This window comes from Typopeltis vanoorti, chromosome 12, assembly GCF_054136105.1.
Source record: "Typopeltis vanoorti isolate ZY-2024b chromosome 12, IOZ_Tvanoo_1.0, whole genome shotgun sequence".
NCBI classification, from domain to species: Eukaryota; Metazoa; Arthropoda; class Arachnida; order Uropygi; family Thelyphonidae; genus Typopeltis; species Typopeltis vanoorti.
In genome coordinates, this window is record NC_143560.1 from 70,748,718 (window position 1) to 70,761,676 (window position 12,959).

Genomic DNA, 12,959 nt, shown 5'->3' on the forward strand with positions numbered 1-12,959 from the left:
TTTTAAGTAACTTAAATGTGTCTACCAGCTCTCCCCCTTTTCACCACAAGTTCTCTCAATGTGGTACACAGCTTGTAATCTTTGTATCCCAAAATGCACTTATACTTTTCCACATTAAATTGACATCCATTATGTTTTTCCCATACAGTCAGCCTATTTAAATCATCCTGCAAGCTCTCTGCATCACCTTGATTAACTATTATTCTTACTCAACTTTCTATTTTCAGCAAAGAAATGAATATCTCTTTTCAAAGTATTTCCTATATCATTTATGTATAAATTAAACGGCATTGGTCCCAGCACAGAGCTGCAACATACCACTAGTCACCTGTCTTCTGGATTCTTCCCTTCCATATGTTATTTTTTGGTATCTGTCCGTCCATCAGTCACCTTTGTATCCATATAAAAAGTTTCACATCCATCCCCATTTGTTCCAATTTTTCATAATAGAGTTCCATGTAGTATCCTGTCAAACACCATTGAAAAATCCAGCAGTATCATAGTGTAGCCATTCCCTTTATCCAACTTAGCTGGATAAAGGGAATGGCTACACTATGATATAAAACTCAGCTGTCACTCTATTATAAAAAGTTAGTAGATTACTAAGGCATGACCAACCCTTCACAAAGCTGTGCTGCCCTTCATAGAGCATCATATTCTTATTCACCCATTCCTGAATTCTCTTTTTAACAAACATTTCCAGTACTTTTACCACCACACCTTTTACCACAAAATTATAGACCAATAATGAGATACTTATTGGTCTACAATTTGCTATCACAGACTTAGGTCCTCCTTTATGTAAAGAAATGTCCTACTTCCACTCTCTTGGGACTTTGCCAGATCTGAGACTTCAGATAAACAGCCTAGCCAAATGCATCACCAGTTACAGCTCTGTTTGCATTCAGATTCTGCAATATGCTAAGTACCTTCAATTCATCAACCTCTCTTCTCACATCAATCTCCATCACCTCTACCACAACAATATCTTCACTTGGCTGATTTTCCCTTGCAAAATGGTCACTGTAGCTCAACAAATTTGTCTGCTTCTGTTACCTCTCTATAATCTGCATTCATTAAAGTTACCCTTCAATGAGCATTCCTTCTCCTACTTGCCACATAACAAAAAAGAAAACTGTTTGGGATTTCCTTTCATCTGCTCATAATCTAATTTTGCTTTCCTTACTATGCTGGCCACCTTTCTTGCCTGTTCCTTGTACTGTTCATGAGTTAGCTGGTCAGCTTTTTTCTTATATTTCCTGGACAACATTTTCTTTGTTTGCAGCTCATGCTTAATGATACTACTAATCCATCGAACTCCCACCTGATTTGTCCTCCTGACCTTTGGTATACAGTGTGATATTGCTTTCTCCAGATACCCCTTGACCATCACCGATGCATTGCGAATATCCTTCCCTTGCAGGTCTTTATGCCATGGTACTGCTTCATGCTCTGTCCTAAGTGTATCATAATCACTTACCTTGTAGTTCCACTTCTTAACATTTTGCTACTTTCCAAATCAAGGCCACATGATCACTTTCTGCAATGGAGGCAATGTAGCCACCTTAGTTATGGCTAGGTTATAAAAGGAGAATAATATCCAAAAAAAAAGATTTACCTGAGATAAGAATTCAGAAGTGGAATGAAAAAGCTCAAGATAGAAAGGAATGGAAGAAGTTAGTACATGCAGCAAGGAACCTTAGAGGTTCAGCAAGCTAGAAAAGAAGAATGGGAGGCAGCACAGTTTAGTGAATGGCAGTGTTGCTTAAGCAATTTACTCACTCTCTTTAATCAACTGGCAGTTGAATTAATAATGGAAATCACTATACAACATTAATGTTAGACTTTGTAAATACATTTGACAGGTTATTATAGACACAGATATCGGGAAAAGGGTAGCTCATGGACAGACATCAATGAGTAGAATATAGAGGAATAGAATCCAGGAGAAGGCCAGGTGATCAGCAGCATTACAGGGCTATACTTTTGGCGCTATATAATGTGTATATTAATGCTATAGGAAATGATTTGGGGAATATATATCCTGTTTGTATGAAGTAAAATTGGGTAAGGCAGTAGTTGATGATGATATGAAGATCCTGCCTTAATGGTTGGTAACTATGATAAAGTACAAAATTTATGTCAAAATGAAAATATTAGAAGTGTAGTCTTTTCATTTACATTGATAAAGCTTGCCTGCAGGTAATTGATAAGAGTTTGGGGATGTTGATGGATATAGCCACATCCAAACTGCTGCACACAGATTTAGTCACTTGGGTTTCTTGGAGATACGGATATGGAGAGGATCCAGAGATCGGTGACAAGATGATGATAGATCTGTAGATTGCTCCATGTCAGGATAAACTGAAAATTTGTGGTTACTAAAATTGGTTAATAGGTTGAAAAGAGAGGATATGATATACATGTAAGTCAGTAAAGGAGTTTCATATGATAGATGCAAAGAAAATTTTTCAGTACATGATAAGAAGAAAGAGAACTAGGTGGTAACTCCTGGAAATTGTTTGAGTGTGGTTGGCAAAGGTATGAGGACTAGATTTTTCTCATGAACAATGGTGAATGAGTAAAATTGTTTTCAGAATAAATGTTTTCTCAGTAATCAGTTCAAGAAATGTGATAGGTATTGTCTGAATAATGTTATTATGATGAATCTTTGGACTCTAGAGATGCCTGTGTAATAATAAATAGATGTGATTTACATAGCACAGAAGTTTATGAATGCACCAAGAGTTGTGAAATTGAATATTATTATTTAACACCTGACTTCCACAGAGTCAAGATGCATTGCTGGAGATATACACACTATAACACACAAAGTTCATCAAACTATCCTGTTTGATGAACTATCCATCTAATTAATTAAGCTAATTTGACGTGTTTGCATTCACCACACCATTGGGCAATGCATTCCATTTTCCATGCAAAGAACTTGCTCTTCACTCCCTTACTCACACTTTAGGTTGCCTTCTTAATGGAATTTGAATATAGTTTGGGATTTAACTGTGCAGTGTTGGCTCCTAATGGGATTTCGTTGTACGTTTACTCATTTTCCTTACACCGAAGACAGATTCTGTTGGACTTTCAGCTGCTTATACAGTTTCTGTGGATTTCTTTTTCTGTTCCCTTTTCTCATTCTCTCAAAAATTTCTTCCACATTAATCCACATTAAGTCTTTACCAACTTATATATCTTGATTATATTCCTCTCCTCCTATTCACATTGCTCTGCAAATTGCATTCCCTCAATCTGTCTTCATACCGCCTATTCTAGAGATCAGTTATTACACCCTAGTTGATCTTCTCTGGACCCTTGTAATGTATCCTCATTGCCATGAAAATCAGGTGACCAAATCAGTGCACAATAATCCATATTAGGCTTGATTAAGGCTTTGTAAAATGGAATCATAACCTGTTTATTTCTGCTTATCAAGGTCCCAATGTTAATATTAATAAAATTAATAAAAATATTAATTTATTTAATAAAAGTATGTGGAAGGCAATATTTCCTTTAAGCTGTGCACACCAGTCAAAAAAGGGAGGTTCACATGCCTAGTAACTGTGTACACAAAATTTTTGCTTTCAGAATTTCTAATTTACTGTGAATAATTTTTGAATGTATTATGAAAATGAATTATATCATAAATCATACTTGTCACTTATTTTTTTTTAATAATTTCTCTAATGTCTCCACTCCAATATTTCTTCAATATTTAAATTTGTGTAGCAGATTTAAATATTGAAGAAATATTTAAATCTGCTACAAACTTCACTTGAAAAATGCTGTTTGAATTTTTAATTTTGCCTTTGCAGATGAAATGAAAAGTTTTGCTTACCAATGGAAGTAAGTAAATTAATTTAGTGCTCCTGCAATTTTACATGTTATAGCTAGAAGGGGAAAAAAAGGCAAATTAATATGAGAAATAATGGTTTTACTGCATTAAACCTTCAAAAATGTTACTGTTAAAGTTAAAGCAGAAAAGAACTCAAATTTGTTTAAATTTGAATTGATGTGTTGAATTTGCAATGGAGTTCACTGTGGTGAGCACAGGTTACCATATACAATGAGGCTAAAACTTGAACTTGCATGCAAAATGTTTTTCGTGCACACATAGGCCAGCCAAAATTAGAGGAAATATTGGTGCAAGGTAAATGTGAGTCACTGTTATTCTTCTGTCTGAGGTTGTTTTCAGTATGTACAAACAAAAACAAACTTCACTTGAAAAATGCTGTTTGAATTTTTAATTTTGCCTTTGCAGATGAAATGAGAAGTTTTGCTTACCAATGGATAGAACCAACATTTGAGTTTAGTTGGCTGGTATTTCTCTTAGTCCTTTTTGCATCTTTGATATGTGGCCTTGTACTTGCTTTGGCATCACATTTGTGGATATTAGGTCTCACTACAGGAGTTGGGATTGTTATGATATGCTATGTCTGCCTTGGTAAGTATTATTTACTTGTAAACAGATAATAAACTATTAATACTTCGAATAAAATAATTTTTTTTTTTTTTTTTCATTTAAAACACACTATTATTGCCATTCTCCATCTTGGTTTAAAGTAAAGCTTCAGAGTAAAAACTGAAAATGAAAGGTGTTGGCTTATCATGCTGTTGAACATCAGTCAGCTGTAAATTCTTAAAAGCAACAGATAGAGATTAGCATGAGAGAAAACTGTTTAACACTAGGAAGAACACAACTTTCCATTAAAACTCATCTGATCTCTATAACAATATTCTCTCTAACTAGATGGTTTATAGAAATGTGCAGTAGGCATAATAATACTTGGGAAAAAAAACAGTTTAACATATGTAAAAGAAATTAGAATTTATTATATTATATTATATTTAATATATTTATTATATATTAGCATTAATACTCTAATAGGAACATCATGCAGGGAGAAAGTTTTGAAAATAACATTCAAAATATGAGCACAAGAATAGGTCATACAGCATAAGTATACTTCCGTGTGTTTTGGTTGCAGCTGAGTGAACTGGAGAAAACACCTAAAGTTCCAGGGAACCTAGTATAGTTATAGTTTAAATTTTAAAAAATAAAAATAATAACAAAAACTTCATGCAATTATCTCCCAAAACTTGGAGATAGGTATGTGGTCTGTTCCATTAAGGCAGTGATGTAGGGCTTCACATGTTTCAAGGAATAGACAGATCAAATTTAAATCTACTGTAGTCCATTCACAATTTACTCCCAACTAAGATATGAAGGGAGAGTTGCATATATGTTGTAGCATTGAGTGACTTATTAGCTAGTTATTGACCAATTTACTTTCGCTGCCATATTGTTTGTTGTCTTCTGCAAATAATTTATATTGAGTGCTGAGGTTTGTGGTGTGATACAGTTTTTGTCAGAAAAACAGTAGCTGCAGAAATTCACCAATGACTGTGTAAGGTTTACGGGCCTAATTTAACAAGTGACAGTAAGGTTAGACAGTGGTGTTATTTGTTTAAAGAAGGGTGCAACAGTGTTCATGATGAAGAGCACAGTGGTGACAGATGATTTGGTTTAAAGAGTGAAAATGAAAATTTGTGAGAATTGTCATTTCACAATTATGGAACCTTCTTTTGAATTCCCAAAAGTTTCACACTCAGTTAGTTATTCATGAAATTGCGACAGAAAAGCTTGAGTATAAGAAATTGTGTGCCAGATGTGTCTGAAAAATGCTGACCAGTGTGCATAAACAGCAATGAGTGGAGCTCAAAAAATTTTGGAGCATTACGAAAATGAAGGGGGTGAATTTTTTTCTCTTATCGTGACTAGTGATGAAACATGGATTTCTTACACAAACATCGAGTCAATATAACAATCAGTGCAGTGGCACCATTCATCATCTCTCTGCAAAAGTGTGTAACATTTTTGTTATTTCTCATAAGAAATAGGTGGAGCTCTTTCAGCTCTGACGTTTGGAAATTGGTAGTTAGTCAGACTCCACCCAAGTCTAATAAATTTAGTTTAATCCTTTATCCAAGTGTGAGCAAACAAAGTTTGCGCCTGAAAGTATCTTCAGGACTGGGTTAAGGTGGTACGACACCAGGGCAACTCGTTGCAAAGGTGGAGCAAGATACCAACACTCCTATCTCAGTATCTCCTATAATGCAAAACACATCTCCTTGCGGATATGTCTAATGTTATGCATTAAGGGAAGGGCCACTACCCAGACTAGTTTCGATCTTTATTGAGGTCTCTTCAGTGGGAGCCAGGCCCAAGTGGAGATATCAGGCAGAAGCATTAGCAGAAAAGATTAAACTAAATTTATTATACTCTAACCAAGTGAAAAATAAACTTTCAACATCCACCCAAGTCATCGCCAGTAGCTAAGCTCAAGGCTATTGCTGAACCACCCAAGACATTGAGGCAAGAGTATGGTGGAGATCTGTTGTAGTCTATTGCAGTAGTTTTCATAATCTGACTGTATTAATAGGAAAATATGATGATTGAGAATTATTTTTCCAGCTTCCTGAAATAAAACAATGTTATTCATACAAAGTTTTTGTGATTCTATATGTTAACAATAAGAAAAACGGAAAAAAAAAGCGAAACTTACAGGCATTTATTGTTTTTCAGGTATAATTGTTTATGTAAGCCAAAGATATGACTGGGCTTGGGCTATCAGCATTAATACTGTTCTTGCTACTCAGCTTAATTCCTTAAGAACATTACTTTTAGTTGCATTTTGTAGTCCACCGTCTGTTAGGAGAGACCTTCATACCCATCCAGTGCGGTAAGTAAATATATTATAAATAAATAAATATAATAATGAATGAAACCATGAAGGAAATAAATATATTATACATTGTAAATTCTTCTCTAATATTTTGTAGTAAATGATTATAGTGTTTTATATGAAATAAAGTTATATTATTAATCTATAATAATAGATTGATACGAAAATGTTTGTAATGGTTGCATTACTGTTTGTGAGCATATAGATCATCTTGATCTCTGATCTAATAAAAACCAGAAAGGATAAGAAATTGCATGTTAGTCATTTTCATAACAGCGACTGTTAATAACAACAATAATATCTTTTAATATTGAAGGTTTCTCCAGTGTCAAGCAAGATCTCATTGCAAATATTTGCAGAGATAATGACTGTGATGTGCTCTGCCTGCAAGAAACTCACAGAGGGAAAGGTGATGCAAGACCTTAATTTTGAGATTTTCCTCATAAAATACTGAGGAAAATCTCCACCAAACACATCTACCGAGGATGCCGCACAAACTACATTCCAGGCCTTTCCAGTGATATACAAGCCCAGTATGCTAATTACTTACAACTTTACAACACCAACCCCTTCTGAGAGGAGACTATCCATGGACGAGAAAAATTATTCTCCAAGATGGCAGAAGAAAGGTGTTCCTCATGGAAAAAAGAAATAGAAGCCCTTGATATGACCCATGGTAGCAAAAAGGCATGGAACTTTATCAACAGAATTAGGAAGGATTTCACTAAGCCATATGAGCATCTACAGGTAACAGCTAATCAAATTGCTCACCAGCTGCTGCTGAATGGAAAATTCCCTAAAAAAAAAAAAGCACCCAAAAAATAAGATACTTAGAACCCCAAATGAGGAAAAAAACATGATTAACTCAGACTTCACCATCACTGAACTCAATGCTGCCATAAACCTATTAAAACCTAGAAAATCTGTAGGCCGTGATGATATCTGTAACGAACAAATTAAGCATTTTGGACCCAGGACTAAAGAGTAGTTATTAAACCTATACAACACTTGCCTCAGAATCCTAAGGATACCAACTATCTGGAGGTATGCTAAAGTGGTTACCTTTCTGAAACCAGGGAAAACTCCAACCAAAGTAAAAAATTACAGACCTATATCACTACTCAGCAACCTCTTTAAACTCTATGAATGATTAATTTTGATCAAGCTACAATCCCTAATCGAACCACATCTTATTGCTGAACAGGCTGTAATGTACAGGCAAATCCTGTACATCACAAATTCTCAACCTCACTCAATATATAGAAAATGGTTATGAGCAAAAACTAGCCACACGAGCAGTCTTTGTAGCCTAACTGCAGCATATGATACCATAAACCATCTCACACTCAGAAATAAAATATACTGAATAACTGGAGACTATCGCCTTGTCCTCTTGATCCAATCACTCTTGGAAAACAGATGCTTTTTTTGTGAACCTAGGGGTAGGAAAAGCCGCTGGCATCCCCAAATAAATGGCCTCCCTCCAGATAAGTGTGTTATCACCATTACTTTTCAACATCTACGTCAATGATCTCCCCATCTTTCCAGGAACTAGAAATTTTATCTATGCTGATGACCTTGCCATAGCTACTCAGTCAAAAAAATTTCAAGTCCATTGAAACTACTCTATCACTTGCCTTAAATAGTCTAACCACATATTATAGCAGCAATCAATTAAAACCAAACCCCTTGAAAACCCAGACTGGCCTTTTCCACCTTAACAATAAGGAAGCCAACAGGAAGCTACAGATTTCTTGGGAAGGCTCTAATTTGGAACATTCCTGGAACCCACCTTGGTTCCAGTTGTAATCTACCTTGGTGCAACTCTTGATCGCACCCTTTCATATAAAAGACACATAGAAAAAATGAAGGCAAAAGTGAATGCAAGAAACAACATACTAAGAAAGCTTACCTCCGCAAAATGTGGTGCAGACTCTAGCACACTGAGATCTTCTCCCTTGGCCCTTTGCTATTCTTCTGCTGAATATGCCTGCCTGGTATGGGCCAGATCCTGCCATGCTGAAAAACTTGACCCAGCATTGAATGAAAGCTGCTGCTTAATTACAGGATGCCTGAAGCCAACACCAAGAGACCTGTATACTTTGGCTGGTATTGCACCCCCCCCCCCTTCAATTAAAGATCTGCATTCTCAGCTGACAAAAGAAGCGGACAAATGAATGATGAACACCACCCACTATTCAGCCAGACTACAGTGTCCCAAAGATTAAGATCCTAACATAGTTTCCTAACTGTTGAACCACCTAAAAACCCTTCAAAGGCAAGACTTCAACAATGGCTTGCACTATACCTGGAGAATAATACTGGTATTCCAACAGCCAAACATCTTCCGTGTGGTGCCCACTTGGACTGGAATACTTCGAAAAGCCTCAAAAGACTTGGAACAACAGGACGCTGCAAATAGAACCTCATCAAATGGAGCTAGCTCACTGGATCAGATAATTGTGAGTGCGGGACAACCCAGTCCATGGAATACCCTCTTTCTTGTCCCCTTCTTCAATCACCTTGTACCAAAGAGAACTTTATATCCTGCACAGAAAGAGTAGTTGATTGTGCAAGATACTGGATGCACATCTGACCATATTTATTGTATATAACTTATGTAGTTTCTTTTTTCCTCATATTTTACTTATTAATTCGAGTGTAATTCACCTACTAAATTTAAGCTGTTCTCATTTGTAATGTATCCTAATTTGTTGTAAATAATGTTGTACCACTTACTACTGTACTACTTGTGTTTGGATACGAAATAAATAAATTCAATTTTTCAAAATTATTTAAAAATAATTGTTACTGGAATACTGGAAAATCAAAATTGCTCAGCAAAATTACTACTTATTTATTCCATGATTTAATGATTGTTATATGCTTGATATAAAACTAAAAAAAAAAATCATCTAAGATACCAGCAGATGGAAGTTTTCATTATATGGTGGATGAAGAGAGGATGGAAGGATATCCATGAAAGTTGAGAATGAATGAAGCAATCAAGAAAGGGGTGAGAGCTAGATTTTGCCATTATAAATCAGTGCATGCATTCTTTTCAAGGTTTAACTGCTTTTCAGGAACCTTTCAGAACCTATTCAAAAACCTGTTGGAAGGTTTTTTTCACTTTGTTATACTATAAATTAAAGATACCAAGAAATTATATACTTGGTTTTTATTCAAGTATAAGCAAACAAAGTTTGTGCCTGAAGTATTTTCAGGACTGGGGCAACTTGTATAAGGAAGCTAAGACTTTCACATCACTTGCCTTAGTATCCCATAATGCAAAGCACAGCTCCTTATGGACATGTATAATGCTATACATTAAGGGAAGGGTCACTACCCAGACCGGATAGATTATATTTTTATATATGAGTATTTTTATTTTTTATTTTTATATACGAGTTGCCAAAAAGGTGTCACACCTTATTAAATTACTCTGGATTAGAAAAAGTTGTTGGAAGATTTTTTCACTTGATTATACTAGAAATTAAAGATACCAAGAAATTATATGTCCGTGCAGTTAGCCTAGTGGCTTTGCTCTTCGCAACCATATGCCTGGGGAAGGAGTGTCCTATATATGAAGATCCTTCAGCTCCTCACGTCGGTGATGTGAGGAGCTGAAGGATCTTCCTCAGCCATAGCCAAGTTAGCTGGTCTTGTGCATGGACAGTAGGGTTTTTCCCCCAGTTTATCCTGGGGTTTTTATCCCACAAAGCAGGCAAATTGACCTTGAGAACTCAACACTACGGACATAGGATACACCATGGTGTAGGGCTGACTACCTTATCCTGTGAACGGCTTGAGGTCCGATGATTAATTAACCCTCGACACTGCAAGGTAAAAGAAGGAAAAGGAATATGAGATAAGAAGAAATTATATATATGTGGTTTATCCTTTATCCAAGTGTAAGCACACAAAAGTTCTGCATTACTTCAACCTTAGTATCACCTCTGGTCTGGCTCCCACTGAAGAGACCTCAATAAATGGCAAAACCGGTCTGGGTTTCACCATTCTCCTAATGCATAGCATTATACATGTCCATAAGGAGTTGGGCTTTGCATTACAGGATACTAAGGGCAAGTGATGTGAAGTCTTAGCTTCCTTATATGAGTTTCTGCAGTCCTGAAAATACTTCAGGTGCAAACTTTGTTTGCTTACACTTGGATAAAGGATTAAACCAAATATATAATTTCTTGGTATCTTTGCTTTACATTCAAAAACCAGTGTTTCCATTAGATTCCCACATCCCAATTATTCACATATGAGACCAGCTGATTTACTTTTAACTATAAATTTTGTCACATCACTGGAATTCACTTCACAGACTATAAGACACTTTGATTCTCATCACTAACTTTCCACAGAATGTTATAGCTTTGTTATACCATGGCTTTAATTGTACATGCAACAGAAGTGTAACACATTAGTCTGTTGGTATAAAACAAACAAGGAATTTAAAGAGACAGAATACAGTTGACTTTCACTATAGCCAGCCATTTATAGGCACCACAGGAACAGTGGATAGTTTTTTCTATGGTGAATTTCTTTTAGCATGATATTGTACCTATTGGATAGTTTGGGATAATTTGGGAATTTTTTGTAGTTTGTTATAATAGAATTAGTAAGATCGTATGACATTCGGTTAACCCATAACAGAAAATGTCTTGTGTTAGAAGGATCGTATTAAATAGAGATTAATCATTTTTGATATTTCCATAAAATGAGAATCTTTCAAATTTTTGGGTTAGAGAGGCAGTCATTCCATTTTATCAAACATGGTATTAGTGCCTCTGAACTTTCTTGAAGAGATGCTCATATTTAAAGCTGCTTTTATGCAAAAGGTAATAATCATCTAGAGCAGTGTTTCTCAAACTTTTTTCGACTACGGAACACTTCACAAATCCTGAAATTTTCACGGAACACCTTAGTTATTTTGTAATGTATAAATTAATAATTAATTGGTAATTTAGCTGATTTTTTATTATTAATCAATAATTGATTATTGATTAATAATTAATTAAACTTCAATTAAACTGTCATTAAATTAATTTGTGCTGACAAATTAATTTAAAAATGACAAATTCCAGAACTTCTCGCAGAACACCTATTCACCTTCCACAGAACATTAGTGTTCTGGGGAACACCAGTTAAGAACCACTGATCTAGAGAATACCATGTTTGCCACAGGTCCATGATGAACAAGACCCTGGCTTTTGAGATTTAACTTGCTCAATGTAGCACTTAAGCCTTTTTTTTTTTCCACAGACCAGCCAGTCTATATGTTAAATTGCACTACAAGAAATCTGGTAAATGCTGGCTGGAGAAAGAAGTGAAAGCTTGTCTTTTTGGTTAGACAGATCGTTCATTGGAAAATATGTGGGTATCAGGTGATGTTTCTTCAATTTTCTGCCGATAGGTTAAGAAATGTATAAAATGTATAGGATCAGAACTCTGTATTCTGTTGTGGTATTCTTGCTTGTGAAATTGTAAGAGTTCTATATCTGTTGAATGTGACTATGGTTGTAGTTATTAGATTCCATTAATGCTTAATTGTGATAAACTCTTAGTGTAAAGATGGAGAAAATTGGAGTTGTAGAAACCTTAAGTAATCACTGTCAGGTGTGTGTGTGTGTGTGTGTGTGTGTGTGTGTGTGTGTGTGTGTGTGTGTGTGTGTGTGTGTGTGTGTGTGTGTGTAATGTTTCAATGTAATGAACAGATAATGTTACATTGATTCCTCTTCATCTTTACAGAAAGGGATTTTCACAAACAACACATCACATTCAACAGATATTGAACTCTTACATTCTGCAACCAAGGATAGCATAATAAAACACGTATTTCTGATCTCATGCATTTTAGACATCAGTGAAAACTGTGCAAGATCCTGAAGAAGCTTCTTCTGATCCATATTTTCCAGTCATCAAAATTTCTAATCTCTTACCAACTTCAAAAGACAAACATTCTCCTCTGTCTCTGGCTGGTATTTATCAAATTCTTTGTGAGCATAATTTAACATACTTTGGACAGACTGGCCAGTCTGTGGAAAAAGGATTAGTTGGTTGGGTGGTTGGTTTATAGTTTATTTGGCACAAAAATTACAAAGGTCATACTGTGCCATACTAAAGATTACAACAGTAGCATTTACAGAAAATTGTAAACAATATGTCTCTACGAGAATCTGGTTTCACAAAGCA

The 12,959-nt window shown here is 35.4% G+C and overlaps 1 protein-coding gene across 2 annotated transcripts in view; it reads left to right on the forward strand.

The window, feature by feature from the left end:
* The window catches only part of Arms (Ankyrin repeat-rich membrane spanning), a 640,210-nt gene that overhangs the window by 336,874 nt on the left and 290,377 nt on the right, over positions 1-12,959 (forward strand). Inside the window, exons 13-14 of one of the 2 annotated variants that reach the window (XM_090402051.1) lie at positions 4,274-4,456; positions 6,599-6,755. In XM_090402051.1, coding sequence (XP_090258177.1) covers positions 4,274-4,456; positions 6,599-6,755 — 340 coding nt within the window. The remainder of the gene's footprint in view (positions 1-4,273; positions 4,457-6,598; positions 6,756-12,959) is intronic. The other variant, XM_090402052.1, reaches the window with a different exon arrangement.